Source organism: Falco rusticolus, chromosome 15, assembly GCF_015220075.1.
Source record: "Falco rusticolus isolate bFalRus1 chromosome 15, bFalRus1.pri, whole genome shotgun sequence".
NCBI classification, from domain to species: domain Eukaryota; kingdom Metazoa; phylum Chordata; class Aves; order Falconiformes; family Falconidae; genus Falco; species Falco rusticolus.
Window position 1 is genome coordinate 5589718 of NC_051201.1, and position 23978 is coordinate 5613695.

The 23978-nt window shown below is 44.3% G+C and overlaps 1 protein-coding gene across 3 annotated transcripts in view; it reads right to left on the bottom strand.

Annotated features, from left to right (window-relative positions):
* Positions 1-9039: 9039 nt before the first annotated feature.
* The window catches only part of GAN (gigaxonin), a 42054-nt gene continuing 27115 nt past the window's right edge, over positions 9040-23978 (bottom strand). For 2 of the 3 annotated variants that reach the window (XM_037408666.1, XM_037408667.1), the window contains exon 11: positions 9041-23219. In XM_037408666.1, coding sequence (XP_037264563.1) covers positions 23038-23219 — 182 coding nt within the window. In that variant the 3' untranslated portion in view covers positions 9041-23037. Of the gene's footprint in view, positions 23220-23978 lie in introns of all 3 variants that reach the window. The other variant, XR_005107608.1, reaches the window with a different exon arrangement.

A 23978-nucleotide genomic window follows, 5' to 3' on the forward strand; every position in this document is an offset into this window, starting at 1 on the left:
GATGGCCTGCGTAGGGAGGTTGTTACAAAGTAATCTAAGGTATGTAAACCCACCCCAGACAAAGGTGGTGTAAACAGTCCAGTTGTTCTCAGAGTAGTGGATGAGAATTGCCTGTGGTTTTTCTGGCTGTATGAGAGCCGAGGTCCCCAGCAGCTGGAGGGCTGGCACAGCCACTTCCTACTTCTGCCCATGGCCTGACACCTTGGCTTGAGCAGCAACTGTAAACATTGCCTGTTCCCACACTCCTTGCAGAAGTTACAGCCTTGGTAACGGGAACTGGAGAAGCAGACCTTCCTCAGCTCTTCAAGCCCTCCAGCCTGTCTTTGCTGGCATGATTACATGAAGCAACTTAAAGCCACACCAAATTTAGGATGAAAAAGCAAGGCAAAGTAGCCTGCACAGAACTCACAGTGTAGGCCACCAGGCTGTGAACTGGCACGTGGAGCGTGGATTCAGGTCCTATTATTTAGGGTTTGGGCTACAAATCACAACCAACCACTCTTTATTCCCAGAAGTCCTGGGACTGGGTGATACTGCCGTCTCCTTCTCCAGCATGGCAACCCAAACAGCAATGATCTTAGGGGAAGCAGAGAGAGTGCGGTAGTCCCAGGGCATGCTTACTGATGGTGATTTGTAGGTACAGTTTTGCTGAGCCCTTTTAAGTTTTCAAAAAAAAGCAAGGAAGAAAAGACTAGAATAGGGCCCAGGAGCAGTAAATGAAAAGGAGCAGACCCCAGCCAGATGCACACAAAGCTAAAGGCTCTGATCAGACTTTCCTGTCCCTGCACCCATCAGACATATGACCTGGCATGCTAATACTGAAAGAGCATCAGAGGAAGTGGGATTTGGCACTGTGTGCAAGCGGCGGGGAGCCAGATGCACTCGGTCCATAGTACATGACCAAGGCCATGTGTGTTTGCAACACCATGGTGTCCCTGGGAACCTCTAGCCCTGGCTGTGTTAGGTCTGGTGTGCAGGTTGGGGCTTGGCCAGCACCACCTGCCAGTGCCAGAGAGAAAGGATGTGTGGGGCTATCCTGCACTGCCCACCCAGGCAGCTCTCCATCCCCTGTTTTGGGAGCAAGGCCATCTCTCTCTGTGACAGCGGCCACATACAGAGTTTTTCACATATAGTGCCCGAGGTGGGTTTTCCTGTGGCCTGGGTGAGAGCAGCTCCTTTCTGGACAGAGCCATGATGAGGCTGATGTGGCAGAACAACGCCGCTCCCAAATGGAAGGGAGGAGGAGCCGCAGGAGGGCTTTCAGAGTGTAAGCTTGAGCCTGCAAAGTTTTGTGGGCCACCAGCACTCCTAAATTCTCTACCCCTTGGGGATGCTCCAGGTTTGCTGCATGCCTCAGGATGCCTGGCAGGACATGGCACTTTGAGGCCCAGGACATCTGTCAACAAAAATGGCAATCAGGCATGACTTACCTTGCATGGTGAGAGTAAGTTTACATACAGTTTGCATAATACTTTGGGTGAGAAACCTCAGAGGAGGTTATGGTGCTGCTTGTCACCAGCTAGCCAAGGCTAGCTGAGCAAATTGAAACCTGAATTTACTGAAGAAGCTTGTTTAAATTTCTAAGAGAAGGGACTCAGCCTTCCTCTAGCCATCAGAACTGCAGGGGCATTCCCATGACATTCATGTCCCTGGAGAGCATCGCACAATGTTTTTGCTGAGCAGTAGAAGAGGATTAAAATGACCAAAAAGGCGAGGAGAGTGAGCAGGGTGCTGGAGCTAAAGGTGCTGGAGCAGTTTCACCTTATTCATTACTTCCTCCTTCCAGCAGCATCGCTGTGCACTGAAGCATTAAAGGCAAGATCTCTTTGCATCTTGCTGGGCCCTATGGCAAAAGGAGGTATCTGTCTGCCCTTATAGCTAAAGGAGAGTTTCAGAGCAGGAGTGGTGCAAAAAATTACACTTATCTCAAAGAAGTAGTCAGCTGACAGCAGGCTTTTCTGTGTGCCAGAAACTCCAAGCAAAGTCCTTCCAATTGTGATGGTATCAGTCACCTGTATGAACAGCCTTTCCTCCCTTCCCCTAGTCTACACCCTGTTGTGGTGGCTCTGCTCCCCAGATAACATCTGGAGCTACCAGAGGTGCTTGAACAACCCTTTTAAGGAGGGGCGAGAGCCTCTTGGTCATCACAGATTAGTGCCGCAGACCAGTCCGTTCTGTTCTCTCCTGTCTAAAACCAGGGAACAAGACAGAAGCATCTCCTCCAAGGTAGGAGCTGACTTTGAAGTCAAGAGATCAGAGGATGATCTTGAACAACTTTCTGGCATGTTCAAAGATATGCCTCTCTCTAGCCTGCGAGTCACACAGATGGTACCAAGAAGGGCAAAGACCAGAACTGAGGCCACCAGGAAACAATTCTCTGTCCTCGTTGCTGGACCATTTGTCTTCATCTCTGCCAAGTTCCTCGTAATAGTTCACTGGCATTATCACTCCTAACTGCTACCTGCAGTTCGCTCACTGATAACCAGCAGGTAGGTTACTTGCAGTTGGCCAAAGCAAGAACAACAATTAACTGAGGGAAGCAGATGCTTTTCTGGCTCCAAACAATGTATTGTCCAAACAGAACTACTCGCTTTGTGACATTTTTTTGGCATGGAGAAAATTTAAGCGTCCATAATTTCAGGTTTCTTGGAGCTTTTTGCTTATCGGAAAAAATAAGTGATTAAGGTTTGAGGCCTCCAGTATAAATAGAAACAGATCATATTTATGAGATTACGATATAATATTTTTAGGTAATATTTGTGAATTTAGTGACATTCATGATTTAGTAGCACTGCAGTGCAGAAACACTAAATCTACTTTTTGCTTTGGACAAATCACTTAATCACTCTGATTCATGGCATCCAGCGCTAATGAGAAGAGTCTCTTACGCTAAACTTATCACACATGCAAGCTTTGTTTTGCCAATCAGGACGGTGCCAGGGAAGTGCAAATGCCCAAAGATTATAGGCAATGGTAACGGGTGTAGCAATAAGGATGATCTTGATAATTATGTACCTTCAAGAGAGAGGAGAAACTTGTTTTGACTTGCAAATGGAATAAACCTGTCATAGCTGTGATAGGAGTCACCCAGGCTGGCAAGAACTAGGGTTTAATTTCAGGTCTCTAATAAACTGGTACAGTGGGGGAGTGGTGGAAGAATTTGTGAGAAGCTCTGTCGAGAACGCACTCCCTTGGTCCTCCAAATTTTCAGACTTCCTCATCTGTTCTGCTTTTGACCATGTGTCAGTTCTAGGTCCAAGCAACACTCCCCTGTCCTGCAGTCTGCTACGTTCACAGGGGCCTCACAACATCAGATCAAAGATTTTGTAAATACAAAACCTAAGCATAGCTCTAAATATTTGTTGGATTGGGGCCTTACTTTGCAATCCTAATGCTGCTTATAACTCAGGGTCATCCCCAAGAGCAACACAGACATTGCATGTCGGAAACAGGGTGTTGGCTTAGCCCAAGAAATTTTATGGAAAATTCCTTCCTTCCAGATTTCTCTAAAAACAGCACAAGGCTATAGATGCCCATGGCTGTGATGATGGCTGTTTCCTCTGTTAAACTGTTATTCTAGTGTTCTCTGATTCAGAGAACTGCCTTTTCTGAATGGTTAAATGGAATCATGAAGACAGACAGGACATTTCTCTATTTCTTTAACCACAAATTCGAAGTACATCCACAGAACTGAACGTCCCAGAGAAATCCTGTAGGAAGACGTTCTCTCACCACAATGACAGTGAAAGAGTAGGAACAGAGAAGACGTCTAGTTTAAATTATTTTCTACAGATATTAAAAAGTTACAAATAATATCACATCTTCCTTTTCAAATTCAAGGATAAAGTAGGTAGCAGCTATGCTACCCCTAAATTATTCTCAGCATCTACTTTGGCAAGAAAAAGTTCATCTTTAGAACTTTTATAAGTTCTAAATGTACAATGAAGATCAAATCCAAGGAGCATCTGTCATCTCAGAGCAGGGTCCGAAGGTGGTGCCACTTTTAATTACATCAGCTCCAAGGAACAGATTAGGTTAAGGTCAAAAACGAGCCCAGAAAGCTGAAGTGGGTAGTTAATAGCAGGTAGCAGGAAATTATTAGATTTTGGGTTATGTCAGTCACCAGATTAATAACTGGAGGATATAAAATGCCATCTAGCATGGAGAAAAAAGTTGGGAAACGCTGTAAACATTGAACTGAGTAGCGGTGCCCTTGGTTCTAACACTGACACTGCATCTCTGCATAGAGACAATGAGAATGTCCCTGCATTTAAAGCCACTTTTCGAACTAAGGAAAATATTATGATGGCATAATGTTATTCCCATACCACGCAGTAAGTCCAGCAGGGACTGTTTAACCTTAGCCACTTCCCCACACCTGAGGGGTCTGTTTCAGAATGTTCTTCCTTAGCCCTTTCCTTGTCTCATTTCTTAACAGGTGGGTTACACAATCATTCAGCTGCAAACCACTTTTGTTTCCATTTTAGCTTGCATAACCTTCCTGTTCTCTTTAAACAAGTACAAGGTTGGGGGGGGGGTTTCTTTTCCAACTTCCATTGAAATATTCATAGTGAGATGGAAAATTCCAGGGAGCAGTTACAAAACAAGAAGGCTAGATTACCGTACATCAAAGGGAAGCAGCATTTGCTAACGGCTTCGTTTTACATGTGTGATTCACAAACTGCTTTATGAAAATGGAAAAATGATTGAGGAATCGCTCAGGTCCTGTCAAAAAATAAACTAATAGCAACAATCTAATTTCCATGAACATGGGCTGGTCTCCAAAGCATCTGCCAAGACCAGACAACGTGGTGCTTGCAGCTTTTCTTTGTTTGCTCTTCAAAGTAGGTAAAGCCAGGATCATTCGCATGCCTCATAGCAAGCTCTAAGATGTGGTACACGACTTTCAGATGAGGGAATTTCACATTTCTCCCTGAATATTTCACACCACGAGAGCAAAGAGAACAGCACAGACGTGGCTGAAATGAGGAGAAGAGGCATTAAAAGGCTGAAAATGGATTCTTCAGTACTACTCTGTAGTATGGGGAACTGAGAGGGCAATTAGAACCAACATGAAAGAAGATCTAATTGCAAATCAGCGAAACTTGCTGAAGCACAGACAGCAAGAAGCAAAGAACCACTCCACCTGATGTCCAAGCCCTTCACAGTAGAGAGCACTGCCTTCAGCTCCACAGGCAGCTGATGGGAACAGATAGGCCCTTCCCAAGGAGACATTCAGATCTCAGACCAAGCAGTCCCTGGGGGAGTGTCTCCCTCTCCTCAGCGCCGGGGGTGACTCACCCTCAGACACCAGCATATCAAGAAGAAATCTAGGACAAACCCACTCAGCCACTCCAGCTGTCAGGAGGAGCAGCACAGCACAGCCCTCCCCATCCCTGCAAGGTCACCGCATCCAGCAATGAAAGAAAAACCGAGGTGAACTGTAGGCGGGCATCGATGGCAGGCCACGGGGCCATGCCTAAGCCTGTGCCCAGCCATCTCATGGCACGGAGACTGCAGTCAGTACCATGCCATTATTTCACTGTACGGGCTACAGGTTTTAAACCGGAGACTGCAAAAAAGCGCATGAGCAGGAAGCATTAAGGACTGAACCATCCTTAGAGAAGGGGGCACTGGGGAAGGGCAGGAGGGAGCCTGGAGATGGGGCCAAGAGCTCCAGAGCTCTTGCAGCTGATAAAGACACCTGTGGGAGGACAGGTGAGACTGGTTTTGAGGAGGTGGGCAGCAGCACTGCTTGCACGCAGGAATGGTATGAGGCACCTCCAGAACACCCTCAGCCTGTCTCTTTGGTCAGGCAGCTTTTAGCATTTCAAAGCATTTCTTTTCTTTGTGACTCCTACCACTGACTAAAACAGGCAAGCGGGTATTTACAGGATCAGCAAAACCCCTCCTGCCTCGGTGCCCTGAAAGGCACAGTTACTGTCTGTCCTGCAAGCAAATTGCCATCTGCCTCATTTAAAGGCTTTTCTAGTCCTGGGGCAGGATTAAGGAACTGGAGAGTGTGGCACAGGCTGTGGCAAATGTCAGGGCCCCGCTGCTGCCAGTAAGGTGAACCCTGCGCTCGCCTTGGGAGTTGAGGACGGGCGTCCCTGGGCTCTCTCCTGGGGTGGCAGAGTTCAAATGGACACTGCGGCAAGCGAGGGGACGTCTCCAGCCCCTTTCTGAGCAAAGCACCCAAGCCAAAAAGCAGCCAATGATCGCAGGCACCTGATGTGCTGCTTGTCCCAGAGGCAGCGGGGTGGGGTATTGTGAGGGGAATCTGCTTTCCTCTTCAAGACAGAAAACATCAAAGCTGCCCTGAAAAATTAAAAGCTTCTGGACAGGCTCTTAGTATATTTAAGAAAACAAAACAGACTCGTTTCAAAGCACTTTTTCCAAAGGTCTTTCCTGAACGTACATCACATGCAATGGAAAAACACTGCATGCCTGGCATTTAATATTTTTCACCTGTGACCCAGGATTGATGTCTATTTAACTCCCTGATTTAATCCAATGACATGTCTCAGCAAGAAAACCTTTCAGACTTTGGAAAGCAGTTGGAAAAAAACGAAGTCACGCTCGACACTTCCCCTTCCCTGGAGAGATAGGAGTGCTGCTTGCCCTTTCCTGACGATAAGCATATCCTGGTGGATAAAAATACATTTTACTCTTACCGTAAATTCTCCATTAGCCAACTCCTTCAGCCCAGCCTACAGTGTTGGGGTTCATGATTCCTTAGAGGCCACACGTGACAGAGCTTGGCCTGCGTGCATCCCAAGTACACTGGAGAAAAAGCAAAAATACTTCTGATCCTGGTGCCGTTGGCTTCACCTGGAGCAGCAAAATCTGTTGAGTGGCAACAACATTCATCTCAAATGACTTCCACCTTTCGCAGGACCTGGTGGACTCTGCGTTCATTTTTGACTCTGACTTTACAGCAGCTGCCAGACAAAAAGTAAAGGGTTGTATTGAACTCTGAACAGAAATTCCAGGTAATTTTACTATTTCCAGTGACCATTGTGCCAAAGGGCTGACTTAACGACACAGAGCTTAGCAAAAAGCGGGGCTCAAGATTTTATTTGAGATTCTGGAGGCCAGGAGGCTCTGCAAAGCTGCTCATCCTTCCCACATCGCCTCCTTTCTCTCCTTCACCTGGAAAACTCAGCCTGGTGAAAGCCTGCTCTGAGACCTGGGTGCTGCCAAAGGACACAGGTGCCACCTCTTACCAAGGAGGCCCTGGAGGAGCCCGGCTCAGCAAAGCTGGGGCTGCTCCCCCACCCAGACATCTCCACAGCAGCTCCCACCTGCGGGGAGCCTTGGCCAACTGCCTCTCCTGGCACATTCTTGCCAGGAAAAGCTGGTGGGACGCTCTTCTCTCAGGCTGGGGTGGAAGCTCATGATCAGCTGTGACTCCCCATGGCACAGTTCTAAGTCCTGTTGTGTAAACCCAGTACGGACACAGCCCTCTTGGCAAGTACCCTGCAATTTAGGGAGGCACTGGGAGGCCTTGCTCCCAGGCACCGAGCGCCTCAGCTGAAAATCCTGTTTAAGGAACCTTTTCTGGGTTTTCTCTGTGGTATTTTAGAAAAACATCGAAGGGTAAAAAGGAGAAGAAATGGAAAGTTGAAGTTGTATCTCCTCTGTGCATAAAAGGTAAAGGAAACCAGGCAGCAGCCCGCTTCCCTTTCTGACAGGATTCCAGGTTGTGGAATAAAGACAAATCCAACTTCACCCTCCTGTCTTTGTTCCCAAGACTCACTAAGACAGGGGAGATATGGCAGAGCCCATCTACCCAGCCATAGCCATGGGAACAGCAGCAACAGGAGTAAATCAACAGGAGATTCCCGACACTCAGCCCCTGCTTTACGCTGCAAGGCCTCAGGCGCTCCGCACCCAACTGCCCGACAGCTCACGACCTCTGCGGTGCTCCACTTGCCATGGCTGTTGAAATGCGGAGGAAAAGGTTTTTATGGTGCAAATATCCACCTTTCTGTCCTAATACCCACTGTCTCTTTTAGAAGGCGTGTTTACAGCACCCCGCTTTGCACTCTGCTGTGAGGCTGTGGCTCTGCCTTCTCCCTTGACTCCCCTTGCCTGAGCTACCCCAAAACCTCAGCTTGTCCTCGACTCCTACCTCACGCTCGGCCTTGCCTTGGTGTCCTTTGATTTCAGAAAAGGTAGACAGAGCTCTGGGTGAAATCATGGATTTGCCTGAAGATCAAAAGGTACAGGACCCCTGCAGTGGCAGAGTGAATTGCTGTCATTGCACTCCCTCCCACAACCCCAGCCAAGGGTATCCATCCTTCCTGCTGATGGCCAGAAGCCCTTGCTCTGGCTCTTCTGCCTTGGCGGAAGCAGCGCTCGCGGAAGCGATGGCTGGTACATCAGCAAAGGGAGAAGCGCAGCACAAAGGTAGCGTATTGCTTAATTTGAGTTGCAGCTGCTTGGTGTCTTCAAAAAGTCCCAATCTCTGAACTTGAAGAGGTTACACATGCACGCTGTGGCGCAACTGAGGGTCGCCAAGTATCTGGCAGCCCTGGAATGAGCTGTTTGTACCCGCCCTTGGGAGCAGTTATGCTTCACATCTTTTTCTCCTCTGCTTTTAAAGGTCACATGAAAGCAGCAGTACTTGTGAAGGTGACCGCAGGGGAGAACGGAGACCTTCGAACAACTGTCAGAGCTTTGACAGGTGAGCAGCAGCTCCTTCCCACTCCCATTCCTCCCAGAGCGGCCACCACCAACACCCACGGCCCGTGGGCCGTAAGTACTTACTGACCGGACAGAGCCGGAGGGGGACTGCTCCGCCTCCCCTTGCTTCCTTAGCCTTTCCTCCATTTATTTCCTTTGGGGTTTCCCCTTTGATTAAACTTCTGGCATGTAGGAATGTTTAATAATAAAACAGATAACTCATGGGAGATGATATTTATAAAAACTACTCTTTTTTTTTTTTTCATTTTTCCTAAGACCTTGAGAGAAAATCCTGAATTACGTTCTTCCTTTCCTTTAAAAATAGAAAGAAAAAGCGTAAGGAGCAGTTAACAAGTTTTCAAACCATCAATGTTTTATTTGGTTAGTTTATTAAACACCTTTAAGACAATTAATTTTGGTCTGTACCCTTCTATAAAATAATTCAAGTTCTGAACAAACCTCCAATACATAAAGCAAAGTTACTTTTACCATACGCAAATTTCAGATCAAAATACAACACTCTGTTTTCTTACATTTATAAAACCCGGTCAAATACAAACGACATTAAAAAAGATAAAACACTTTCACTGATCCTTGGTACAATATTACAGCACAATTTGCACAGTGGCAACTAAGTCCCCAAAGCACAAGTCAAATACTTTAAAAAGGGAACCTCCCTTTAGTCACCCAACATTATACTGAACACGTAAACGAAGCGAGTGCTACTTAATCCAGGAAAATTCTCATGTCCCTTTTTGTACTGTGTGTGAGCCACAAAGCAATTCTGCAAGGGAGGTTACTGGTAGCAACCAACCAGCTTTCCTGCTTTGCTGTTAGAATTTTATGTGCAACTACTCCATGAAAACAAATGGATGGAGGTGGACCAGACTCTGCACTGGGCAATTTATGGCAACTAAAGTAAACCAAGAGATGTGTATTTTTCTAGTAACAGATCATAAACCTTTTTTTTTTTTTTTTCCCCTCAAAAAAAAAAAAAATCAATACCAAATTATCTGTGGGTACAATTGGAGTAACTGCCTTTTTCACTTTGAAGACATCTAACATAGACGCAGAGTGTTTTCATTTGTTGAGAGTTTGTTCCATTGCAAAACCCAGTGTTTCAGCAATAGGTCAAAGTGCCATTAAAATTGCACATTTTTCTTCAGTTAGGAGAGAATACATGGTAGCATGCAATGTTCGTTTGTTACTACGCCTAAAAGCTTGCACTTAATACTAACTTATGAACAACGTGGGATCTCTTATGAAACAGAACCAAGAACAAAAATTTAAAATACAACCATAAAATGGTAAAACTGAAGCGTCAGTTGACAAACATTTCTGGGAAGGTTCTACTTAGCAAGCTTACAGTAACACCTCGAGAACAGAAAGTAAAATCCGAGCAATAACAGAAGGGTCTGATGGATCACACTCGGGTTATACTTTGCGTAGGCAGTCAAGGCAATCGCACTGCAGCACAACTAACGGGTATTTTCGCCTGCAGTTCTGCAAACCCCTCCTTTGTTTCCTCCCACCCCCAAACCAGTAGTTTTACTTACAATTCAAATGTAAGTTCAGTTCCTTTAGCCTCAGCTAATGCGAAAATGTGTGCATAATTAAATGGAAAAATACACTAATGGATCTAAGTTTCCTCTCCTCCCTCCCCCAAACTCATGTCATATCCATTAGGATACCACACACTTTCCAAAACTTTCCGTATCTGTTAACATTAGCATTATCCCAACAGAATGAAGGAGAATTGCATGCTGCACAAGTAGTACGTATTTAAACGATGCTCGAGTGTAAACAATATAGGATGGAAACAGTTAAAAAAAAATCCCAGCGAGGTACAGCAAAAACTCAATTTGCTAATTTAGTCTTTTAAGTGCAATCGAAACACTGCATACTGCCCTTCTCCAAAAAGATCTCTCTATAATTAAGCTAAACTATTAGGCTTATTCCCTTAAAGCTACATACCCATGCTATAACTCATTACATTGACTTAATGCAAATATTTGTGGGGGAAAATTAATTTACAGGGTTAATTAAAATCTTTGCAGTATTCAAAAGGAATGATAGTAAAGGGATCAACCATGGAAAATGTGGTAATACACGTTTTTAAAAATATTTCCGATAATTCTAACACAAAACAGCAAGTATATTTTGAAAAATGCATAGAAACCCTGTCAATACAAAAATCCCCACTAAAATTACACAACTAAGCAATTTTAATCTAAATATTTTATGTGCTTTTCCTATAAAGGCCACTTTGACATACAAATACAAAAAAATTTACATTTTTTCCCCAAAATAAATTATTTGTTCCTCAATTAAAAATACTGAATATGGAAGCATAACAACCCTCTCTCATGCCAGCTGCTCATCTGCAGTGGCTACTTCTGAAGAAGAAAATCTCCAAATATTTTCAATTACCAAAAGAAATAAGGAAAGCCTTCAGACTTTGTTCTGCCTAGCACTAGGGAAAGAAAACCTGGGGTTAGGAACGGACCAGGCTGAACAAGGCCCTTACACTGTATGTGCTGGGGAGGGAATGAACGTACACAGACACCCGCAGAGAGATTTCCTGTTTGTCTCCCGTGCTATGTACTGAAATCCCTTTTTGAAATCAGGGAAATAAATCGAGGTTAACCTGACTTAAAGAAAGACAGAACAGCAAATGGAGTTTGGAGGGAGAAGCGGTACGAGGTACAAGGTGGGCTAAGTAAATGAGAAATATAGGCCAGCTATGCAGAAGAACACACGTAAAGGTGAGAAGACATCATCAGCTGGTAGATACGAGCTACTCATAGGATGCAGAACCAGGGGAAAACAGTGGACCAGTTTTCTTAGCATTTAACAGCGGGAAGAAGAGGAACACAAGGAACAAACTTCACTGGAAAAATGAAGCAACGGGAGAACAAAGAACCTTTACCAGCAGCCCCAACCACATGGGCATTTATCCCTGAATTGCCATGGAAGCAGCAAAACCAAACTCACATAGCAGTGGAAATGAAAACTTACTTGGACTGGATTCGAGACATCAAAGGTATTCTTTACCGTAAGCACCAGATCCACAACTGAACAACACAGGAACATAAAAAGCAAGACCTACATCTCTCTGGAGGGGCATGGCAAACTCAAAATGCCTGACACGCTCTAGAGCAAAGAGATGCAAGTGTCATAAAGTGGCCCCTATACTCCAGCAGGTAAGCCACACTGGTGGGTTTACAAGACAAGCTACAACTGACAACAATACGAGACGGACAGGAGGGATACACTTTGATAGCACATCATTCAGCATCAGAACACCTAATAAACTGACAGGGGGGAAGGAGGAAAACCAGTGAACAGCAGTTGATGTGGATGCAGGATTCTTGGGCAGCCACTGAGTACAAGTCCTCCTAACCTTGGACCAAGGACTACATTTGGAAGGACACAAGAGCTGTGTGTCTTCTGTGTCACAAGGAATCAGCTCTCTGGTGCGCTATATTGCATAGTTTGATTGAGGCCAAAGAGCACTCATGTCTTATTTTTCCCTGTTTTTAACAGAAGTAACTCAACAAGCCCAAGTCAGAGCATTCCAAAGCCTGGCCCCAAGCAATTCACGGACTCATTTCTAAAGCAACACAGGAAGCTGGGGTGGGCACATAAATAAAAGCAAAAACCCCATTCCCACACAAAGCACAAAAGATCCACAGAAAACATACACACATAAAAAGCCTGTAAACACATCTGTAATACAGAAGTCAAAGCATGACAGCTGGATGATGAGAATAAACCTTGCTGTCAAGCTGCATGCCAGCGATGGTAAACAAGCCCAGGTGAGTGTTTCTACCATACCACACTGACATATTTTTTGTGGAAAAAGCAGCAATGTATTCTAACAATATCCTGGTAATTATCAAGATCTTGGATTTGACAGAATGCTGAGCCTTTACGAGAGCAGCAGCATTACATTCCAACACCCTCCTATTACTTGGTTCGTAGAATACACACATCATAATTGGATTAATCAGTGTAATTAATCAATCTCATTCTCTTATGCTAAAATAGAGTATGTGTACAGTACAAAGGCTAGGTATATTAGTCATCATTCATATACTATATTCAATTCTTTAGCACAATCCTACAAAATTCATAGTACTCAATAAACATGGTTTACAGAGGGAAAACTCTGAAGGAAGAGCATCTAACGTGAAGAAATTTTGCTTTTTCCTTAAAACAATCTCAGCTTGTCAGGCTCCCACTTCAGATTATTAAACAGTAAGCATACAAACCGGGAAGCACTTACACATTCCTGTTTTCTCAAAGAAAGAAAGATAGAAAAAAAAAAAAGAAAACACAAAAACCCCAACCACCATACCAAAAACTGGAGGGGAAAACCAGATGGCCAGGAACTCCCTGGTTACTTAGGCCAACACTCGCTGCTCCACCCTGCAGAAATATTTCCAGAGCCTCCCAATATTTTCAGATTTAAATACAACAAACGTAATGTATGAGATCTCCTGTAACACTCTACCATAAACCTTCATACCTTACCCTTACGTGAGAGTCAGGGTGGACTCATCCCTACCCACGCTGCCAGGGCGCAGCTGCAAGGCTCAGACTCCGCGCAGGCCTGGCAATGAACAGTGCCACTCCTCAGCCGTCCCTAAAATAAGAGCATCAAGGGTTTGCAAGCTCAGTATGGTCCCTCATTTATTGGCTGTTTTTCAGCCAGTGCTGCAGGTAACACAGGTACTCCTTGTGAAGGCCACCAGCCTGTGGTTCCTGGGCAACAAGTCTGGAGAAGTTTGGATGGTCCAGAGGGCAGCACCTGAGATGTGAGGTAGGAGAAGGACAAGGCAGTCTCTAGACTCTTTTCAAAAGGCTAAAGGGCTCTCAGATTAACAAGACTGGGAAATGCTACACCACCGGGACTGTGAAGCCTATGAAAAGGCTGCAGCCTGATGCCTGGAGAGGGGACAAGTTCAAATATCACCCCCCAATCCTCCCTGCGGCTTCAGACAGGGCAGGAGTAAGAGCTTTTACGTCCTCCACAAAATGAAAAACTTCTAGCAATCTTAAGTTACCAAAACCCTACACCGAACTGATGATCCAAATTAACGGGCACAATAAGGACAACGAAGTATCCCAGACACAACTAGAATTCAGCTCCTCTGCTCCACGGCTTGCATCTGCAAGAATCTTCTCCTCAGATCTGCCAAGCTGGTGTCAGCCTAGCGATGGCAGCAGTCCTTCTACCTTCCCTCCTTCCGCCCCTCCATCCAGGGTGCACGGACCTGCCAGCCACGCGCCGTGCCTCAAACACGGGCTGAACAGACGAGCTGCGAGGCAAAACCCACACCTGGCCCAGCATCCCCATGCTCTGACAGTCATACGGGTCAGCACGTCCCAGACACACCGCCAGCTCCTGGGACTCAGCCCAAGAAGATTAATATTTATGGAATAGCCACCACGATGCCAATAGAAGGCTCTGGAATTAGCAGCTAATTGGTACAGTCTGCAGAGACATGAATAGCTCCTTGTTTTATCCCTCCTATTTGTGCATGGCCAGTAAAATGTTTGCTACATTTAATTCAACCTTAATATGAGCCGCTACTTAAAATTTTAAAGGAAAATGTTCCCCATGAAGCATTTCTTGGTTTTTCCTTTACAAAGAAAGAAAAAAGGCAGCGTTCTCCCTTTCCCATTACATTTTGTATTGTTAAGGCCTTTGACAGTTCAGAATCTGTCTTTATGAAAAGGGATTTTTTTAAAAAAAAAAAATACTCAAAAAAAACCCAACAAAACCCAGAGAACAAACACGAGCTGATTATCAGCTTACATAAATACTTTAAGTCGTCAAGCACAGTGGTAAGGAATTCAAAAATATGTCAAAATAGCACCTTTAGAAGCAGAAGAAAACTTTTTTTAAAAAATTTCTTCAAGCTAAGCAAAATTCTGCATACTTGAAGATCCCAAAGAAATGGGCAAATACATCATTTCAGGTACAGAAGGTGGGTATTTATTTGGACAGTTTTTCCTCTGTAGGTGAATAAATGAGGAACTCCATGAAAAAAAAAAAATAATCCAGATGAGACATTACAGAAAAAGCAGTGAATCTCTCTATTGAGATAATGGATCAAGTCCGCAGGCAAAACAGTGCAGCGCAGAGACAGATAAAAAACTATCTGATCTGTCCTTAAAAAGAGCAGTCTCTTCTGTGGTTTTAAACATATTTTTTCCTATTTAAAAATTCTCAGGACAGTCTTTCAATCGCTTCTCACATTTACAAGTATAATAGTGACTTTCAAGTAATATAAATTCTTATTTACTTTTTACAGCAGCTGCAGGTCAACCTTGGTCTTTTTGTACAGAAATACGCATTTAAAATGAAATTAAACTGTCCTTGGACAATGGCATCATTCTGCCCTGATTCTTGTCTGCTTTTCGTTTTTCATAGAAGGACAAAATGCAATTTAAAAGAAAACAACAAAAAGATTTGACAAAGTGCAAAGAAAAAAAATAATGAGGTAGCTGGGAACAGGGGCTTTTCCCCACGGACAAGGGGGCAGACTTCCAGCCACTAGTAATGCTCACACGTGGGAGTGGGCTACCCATGCTCTACCTACAGGGCTGCATACAGATCTTCAGGTGATCTCTAACCTGCCGATACTAGTTTTACAAGCTTGATGAAAAGTCATTTCAATGGGTATTAGGCACTGTCCCCACATACACCAAGGGGAGTTTAAAGGATGCAGAGACGTGCAGAAAGCCAGCGCACAGAGCCCTTTGTGTGGACGTCCTCCAGCCCGCAGCAGCTCTCCCTAGCGACTGTCGGCAAAAGCAACGCATTCAGGAGTAAATTTGGGGCAAGAGTAAAAGCAAAATCCTGTTAGTAAGAGCGAAAGACAAACCAACTAGGACTAGAAAGCAGCACTATGCATGGGGTACGCCCAGGAATCTGCATCTGTTGGTTTGACAGGGCTTTGGGGTCAATTCCTAGCCAGCCAGCCACAGCCTCGAGTCCCCTCTGGCACCCGATGTCTGCAGCTGGGCAACGTCCCAGCCACATTCCCAAACACAGAGGGCAGCAAGGGGTGGCAATTACACCAGCTCTGTGCCAACACCAGCCTCTTGCCCCATCAGATCCACAGGGCAAGGCCATGTGCAGTGTAAGGGAGTCTTGTTTTACTGGTACTTTTCCTCCCCCATCAACACTGTAACGCTGCCGCCTTCTAGGAGCCCACCAGAACACAGCTTGCTGGTTGCATCGACTGCACTAGGGTACGACAGAATACTCAGCGCACATTGCAAAATACAGACTCAGACCCTTTAATACAAAAACGTTTTGATTACAAGAAGCAAATCATTAGGTTTTGGAAGTCAGGGAGAAAAAAAAACCCCAACAGTGCTTAGAATTGACTTCGCAGCTGTTTCCCCAAGCAAACAAAAGCTAGAACAGATCCCGGTTTCTCTAAGCAAATCAGAAGAGTCCTTTGGACTGGTTTAAGACTAGTTCTGGAAGAGTTTGAAAGTATTTCTGAAGAGGGTACTCCTTGGCTTCCCCTCAGAAAGAAACTTTAATAAGAGCTTTAAAGAATGTCAGCTCTGTTCAATCTGACCACGTGGCCAGACACCCCAGTGTACCGGTTACTCTAATAATTAAGCAGACTTTGCTTTTTAAAACCCCAAAACAAGCGACAAAGACAACAATGCTTTCCTGCTATCACGTGTGAATGAGTAACACAGATGCTGCCTTGCTGAAGCGTTAGCATGTGACAGCATTAAGGTGAGAAACTCAAAAACAGCCAGGGATAAGGTTTTTGTAGCACGCTGCCTACCGCATACTGAAATTTAGACTTTACAAATTGGCTCTTGCTTTCATCAGGTGCAATATTGTTCCACGGGTGTTTTGGTTGTTTTTTTTCCCTCTTCTGAAATAGGTAGAGGTGGCAGCATGCTAACAGAATGCACAGAAATTACACTTGTAAAAGCAGCCCACTGCACAGCCTGCTTCAGTGGCACCTTCCAGGCTCCCACTGGGTTTAAAACTACAGATAAAATAAACTTGCCCTTGACAAAACCAGAGGATGTCTTATCAAGGGCATTAGGTGGCGATTCAAAACCACCTAGTATTTAAAAAAAACCCTGCATGTTCACATTTTATCAATAATGTTACTTACACTGGAGATGCTTTTTTCTATCCTATTATTGTAATCAGATCCACCAGCTTTTTACAAGGGCTCAGCATAGTCTCGTTTCATTAGGAAAAGTCAAGGGCATAGGTAGGCAACGGCATTGAGCGTGTTCATTTATTGATGTGCTCTGGCAGGTGTTCATTATTCACATGAAACCCTGCAAAGGTTCAGCCTTTTACAATGAAAAGTTCCAATCTTCCAGCTCACTTTTCAAGACACTTCAATAATTATTTCAAATAACCTTCCAATATTTTTCTAGATAAAATACTCTACGTATTTTAATTATTTCTATAACTCCTAAGCAGCTACCTAGAATAAGCCATTTTAAAAAATATCTTTAAGATTTTGTATCACCAATAGATCTACAACAATCACCTGTTGGTAGCTTTTTATAGTTTAATTGTCCTATTATCCTTAACCCTTTTTAGCAGGTGCTTATCTAGTCAGGCATTTTGCATGGGTTTAGTCTATTCTTTTAGCTTACCTGTTAATCAAAAATCTGACAGAATTCATTAGTGGAGTATAACAGCAGTTAGGATTACAGAACCATGCAGGGCACGGCTGATCAGAGCTGTCACCTTAAAGCCTGGCTGTAATCCTTCCTACAGCAAGGAACTGCCCAGAAAAAAAGACCAAACAAAAACCACAGGGATGCTGGAGCTGGAGAGTAGGTGCCCAACCGACCAATAAACTTCAGAGCACGCAGATGTGACCTCTCCAGAAAACGAGCCATGCTTCACCCAAATCTTACTGGCTTTACAGCAATACCTCCGAATCAGCTTTGACTGGCTCACCTTCCCACTCTGAAGGGACCAGGCAGATCTCCTTCCTTTGCTTTCACAAGTAGCGTGCCAAGGAAACACGGACCCTACTGACGCAGCAATCAACTCCATCAGCAAACAAGGAAAAGCAACAGAAAGCAGCAAATGTCAAAAGGCTACGCGACTGACGACTGAAATGCAGGCCCGTACTCGTTCCTTAACGGTTAAAGGAAATACTCAAAGATGGAAATAGCTTCTAACTGCAAAATAAACATGTATATAATGTATGTAACTCCCCTCCCACCCACCTGAAGAAGCTGTTTAAGTACTCCAAAGGGTTAAGAGAACACAAACCCCAAAACCTTGATGCTAACATTAGAGGCAGAAAGAATCTGCACCCCAAATTAATTATAACTCTTTGCAAAGCATCGCTGTGAGTGGCACCAAAACATACCTTAGTTACACTCTTCAGTATGCCTGTGTCCCGGGGTAGTCACACTTCCTGAGACACAGCCTTCCTTCTGCAGATACGATAAATGCAAATGAGTTGCACTTTATCTAAATATTTACACTTTTTAAATACTAAAACCTGTTGTCAGCTGCCGTTTGTTACGTACTTGCATGGCACTACTGCTCTAATAACAAGCAAAGTGTCCATACGCATCACATGGGGTGATGCCTCAAGGCAGCTGTGAAGAGTAACACAAACCTGCAGAACAGTATTAAAAAAACAAAGATTTACAGTGTTTTAAATAGCATTCATTAAAAAAAAACCCAACAACAAAAAACACTGCTCTTTTTTGGAACACAGTGAATTTTAAGCATCTCTGTATTTTAATAGAACAGCTGAATTATTGTTATATACAGAGGAAACCGAAAGTTTGGCACTTGTAGCATCTTGTGTTTGTTATTGCATCCTGCGCTCTGCATGGCACGTTACCAAAACCCATGCAGGCTGTACGGGCACAGTATTTATGGAACCAGCCAAAGAAACTGCAGTTAAAACAGGGAAAACCCTCCATAAAGCCCTCATGTTTGTACTTGTGCATTTACCAAGCGATGCAGGCGTAAGAAGTACTGCAAAAAAGAAGTGAAGCTGCCTGGTGTTTTCTGGAAGGGGAGTTTGTAAAGCAAGCCAGGCGCTTCAGTAGCTTTGAAGAAAAAGCTCGTATTTTCAGCAAGAACTCGGCTTCAGAGGGCAGGCTGTGTGACGTGCAAGCTTCGTGCAGTCCAAAGCGGACAGGGATACAGCCTGCCCACAGCTAACGGTGAGCTGGTCTCGTACATTCGCCTTTCTTTTCAGATTCACCACTATCCTTTTGTGTAATCCCGTATTAATTTGCCTTCAAGTTAAAGATGAGGTACCCTCAAAGCTACGGCAAGTCACTTGACCAGGAACAGCTGGTTGATACAGCACTTCCACAATAACTAAAACTTCAGGAACAGCTGATACACTGTTTGAGGACAGGCAGCCCTTGCCGCGGTGTAACAAACCAGAAGACTCTTCGGGATGCCTCTTTTTCAGGTTATAGAAACAGAAACGATAAGCCTTTGAAGTCCAACGCTGACTCTTTAGGAATACAAAGATCTCACCAGGCCAGGTGTGTGCCTCCTTAAGAAACCCAAGAGATTTATTTTGTGAGAGCAACAGCACTTTATACCTTTGCTCCTGAAATCACCCTTTCTGCTGTGCAGGGCAGCCACTAGACTACATGTGTAAAACAAGCACTGAGGACAGTTGTGTGCTTATAATATTCGCCCCCCCCCCCCCCCCCCCAAACTTCCCTACCTTGTATGCGGTGACTTTCTGATTACAATGGCTGGGGTTTGTCTGGCTCTACAGCAGGGGGGAGGAAAGGACGCAGAGCCCCAACCCAAGTCACTCGCCTGCAGCGTGACCCAGCCAGTCCTCGAGCTGAGCTTGGCTCAAGATGCAACCGCTCGAGACCTGCGCCCCAGGACCCAGCCCCGACCCCAGGTGTGGTAGGCACCAACCCAGCAGCGCTCCTCAGCAACACAGACACTGGGCTCAAAACATCGGCATTTCAACACCGTGATGAGCTCACGGCCCCAGCGAGGCACCCGGTTTGGTAAAGCAGTAAGGAAGGTGCCTCGAATCCTGACGCTTGGAAGCCAGCAGAGTGCACACCAGCTGGCTAAGCAAATCATTCAAAAAGTCACCTCGGGGGGAACTGGCTGAATTTGAGCACCGATTCACAAGCTGGAAGGAATTAAGGCCGCTGTGCCAAGCAAGGACAACTTCACTTTCTGAACTGCCAAACCACCTAAAACCCCTGGATTGCAAACTCTAAAAATTCTCGAGTCGCTTCCCATGTGGTCCAGCCGCCACATGCAGGGGTGCACAGCTGCCGGGAAGGCAGGGACAGCTGGGGTGGCAGCAGGGACCAGCGAGCCCAGTTCAGTCTCCAGCTGTTCACACGCCCAACACACCCAGGCAGCTGGTGACCTGCCTCCACTCAGCACCTCTGGCGTCCAAGCCTTCCTCCGCTGCTGAAGCTGACCGTCCCTTTCCCAAGGAAAGCCAGAGGTCTGCTTCCCCCGCTCACACCCCACCACCTGCACCACCAGGCTCTCCCTGGAGAAAGGAGAGCCTTGGCTTCGAAGCCTTGCTCCAAACCGGGAGGCAATCGAACCTGGTTACTGCACATCCCAAGAGATGCACGAGTCACCGGGCGTGCAGATCAGAACCGACAGACAGACACGAGTCAGACCCCGGGAGACGAACCCCTTCCCTCCTACCCTACACACACACAGGCCAAAGCGTGTCCCCGACCGGCCCCACAGACAACGCAGCTGGGGAATGATCCCCACCCCCATGAAGCAAGGCCAAGGAAGCCAGTTTTGAGATCTCAGCAGGGCTTACACCGTCAGCTCAAGCATGCACCCAGAACTCCAGGACACAGCATCTCCAGGGACTTGGTCCCCGGCCACCAACCTACAGTAAGTGATAGTACACACGTGCTACGAAATTAACTTTGTAACTGTTTCAGGTGAAGACCCTTAAAACTCCTTGGTCACAGCTCACCGAGTGCATTCACAACACACTCCAATTACCAGCAGATTTGTTCGGTTTACTTATGTTAAAAAAAACACAAACAGTAAGAATACCTATTGTTAATCCTACTTTAAGTGTAAACATTTGGTTCAATAACTTTAACTGCAAAACACTGCTAGAGTATACATGACTTGGATCTATTATGTGCATTTATTACTTAGGTTTTCTGGATGCTGAATGCCCTCAAGTGTACTGGGAAGCTACAGGGACTCAAGAGATAGCAGCCTGCAATATTCTGAATAACATTTTTCAAAGTTTCCTAAGCCACTTAGAAAACTGAGCTCAAAAGTGAAATAGATACTTAGAAACATTCATCACTTTTGAACGTGGGATCTTGGCACTTTGTCTAAGAAAAAAATTGAACAATCTAAGATTTTCAAAAAAGGGAAGTTTTACAGATAAACTAACAGCACTTGATTTATTTCACAAGACAGCCAAGGATGGAAATAGTGGTTCACATTTCTGTAGTAAAGCATTATATATAAATTTAAAATCTACAGACTATATATATACACACACCAAGTTTACTGCAATGCATAAATATATAAACTTTTCAATATGCCAACTAATATAGGTCAGAAAATTGATGTATATAGTTCAAGTTTTGCAGCACTTCAGCATTGTAAAAAATAAAAAAAAATAAATAATGGTCAATAGATTGGCTGCTGCCCTCTTCCCTCCCTTCGCTCAGATTCAGAGTAATCCCAACCATACACCAGTGCTATGGAAGGACTGAGCTGAAGTTTCAGAACGTCTCTTCAAGGAATATTTAGTGAAATATTACTATTTTGTACTGGTCTGGGATTGTATTTCAGCATACCTACGATGATTCAGTAAAGACGACAAATGTTTACACGAACACAACTGAGGGCAGAGATTGGCTTGTCTGAGGTCCACAGAGTTGCAGAGTGGAAAGTATTGTATGTAGTTCTAATACTGGTTATACAAAGTCTCCTTTTCTGAAGGGCAGGAGGTCTTATTTCTATTTCCGTCTCTCATTATTCCTTTTAAATAAATACAGGTTACATCCCACCCATCACAACAATAATGAAATTAAAAATTGAGGTAAAAGTGTTCTACCAGCTGATCTTGACTACGAACAGAAGTCAATTAAATATCGCTACTGATGTGAACAAGACTTAGTAAGAAACAAAATGCAAGATACTAAATTCTTCACTATAACCACACAATAAACCCCAGCTTTCAAAGTCAGACAGCAGTAAACAAGACTGTACCTTAGCATGGAAATCATTAGTAAACCAACTTTTGATCCCAATTTAAAGTCGCTGTACAAATTTTCCTTAACTCACAATCCGAAAATCATGTTTTCTGCAAAACAAATATATCCTTGTCATATTTCACCTTTGTTCTAGTAGAGATAAGATGCAACTTTATAATCCTCAGTCTTAAAAACCGTTCTTAGTTTGCAAGCGATCTGAAGTAAAAAGGAACACAACCCATTTTCTCCCGTTTGTCAAGTTTTGTTGTCTTTTACCAAAAGCAGCAATCATCATTAACTGTTCCAAACGCTGTTTCCCTTTTTACTTCAAGGAAACAGCCGCCAAAGCCCACACAGAAACGCATGCCACCCGCCTGTACACCAGTTCATCAGGCTATTCAAATGACAGCATAGAAAAAACAGTTTACTTCTCTAGTATACTGTATTCATTTCAGATTAGTCCATTTTAAATATATTAAAAATATTTGTAGGAATGAAAACATTGCAAATAAATGAAAAACCGTATGTACACACCTCCACCATTTTTAGGCACAGACCTTAACTTTTGAGGAAGGACTAGAAATAAAAGGTGCACCAACCAACATCTCCTATGGCATTACGGGCAAACAACAGTCTTTGCAGTGTACCAGGGAGGTTGGTTATCGTATAGCTTCTGTGTATTATAGCTATCCAGTCCAAGATAGCACGTTTATTCTTATCAGTTCCCCTCAGGGGAAACGCATCTTAAATCTTTTTTTGCTTTTCAATAAACTTCGCCAAAGTAATATCAATTCCCACCAGTTTCAGACACAAAAAACCTCCTTCAATAACACGGCTTAAACTCCAAATGGTTACGAATGAAGGTGTTTCCTCGATCCCCCCTTTTATTTTCCCCCCCTCTCTTCTTTTTAATGTATACTTAAGTTATTTGTTCCCAAAACAAGAACTGAGACTCAAGCTTTTTAAGCATTTAAAACAAAAACAGTTACCATACCAAAGCACAGCATACAGTGTAAGTTTCAGCTGTAATTTCTCAGCTTTTCCTTTATATAGAGCTATATTATGGTGGACTGCGCAGAATTCTTCCAGTCTCCTCCACTGTCAGCATATGGATCACGGAGAAGGTACGCGGATGCGGAATAATCCTTGTTGAAGCTGCAGTCGGAAGAGCTTGCAGTTTGCGATCCGCAAAGCTGCGCAGCCAGTACGGCGGAGGTCCGATGGAAACAGTGGTTTAGTGCGCTGCCAGGTTCCCGTGCTCCTTTTAAATTCTCTAACATAGTCATAATTTGTACCTAAAGTCACACACGCACAAAAAACAAACAAAAAAAAGAAGATAAAATGTTTAAAACATACTGTAGCTACCACCACATTTAACCCCTAAAACAAAAATATGTGGACAGGAGCACGCACAGAATCAGTTCCTGGATGTATGGTTGAAATTATTGTTAAAAGGAACTACTATGACATCTCTTACCTACTTAAACCCACCACACTTAGAGTTTTGCTCTTTTCTATTTTGCAGAGAGCCCCGTTACACACAGACACATACAGATGGCCATGGAAGCACGTAGTCTTCCAAATGTCTCTTAGAGTATGTGGCCAGATGCTGAAAGCTGAGGACCGAATGTGTGTGTTAGTACACATTTATTCGGTTGGGATTTAGAACCAAGACTCCTTATCGCATCCGTATGAACCACTGGGTGATGTCCCCAGAATGCAGAACCACCTGCTCACCGCTGCAAAGATGGGAGAAACAACCTCAGCCGCCAACATTTTTTCTTGTATTTAGACAAATACAGTGACATACTCTTAAGCCTTGACCTCTTCTGATCTTCAAACTGCTCATCAACCAAATGCTCCTAGGGCTGAATTTGTTTCTGATTGAGCTCCAATGTACAGAAATGTACAGGTTGGTTTTGTATGTCCAACATAAATCCTCTGAAGATCACAGTAACTTAATACAACATAGGCCCAGAATTCATTTTAAAAAAAATTCAGTCTCATTAGTGCCAAGTATTTAGAAGACTGGAAGAAGACAAGCAACAGGAGAT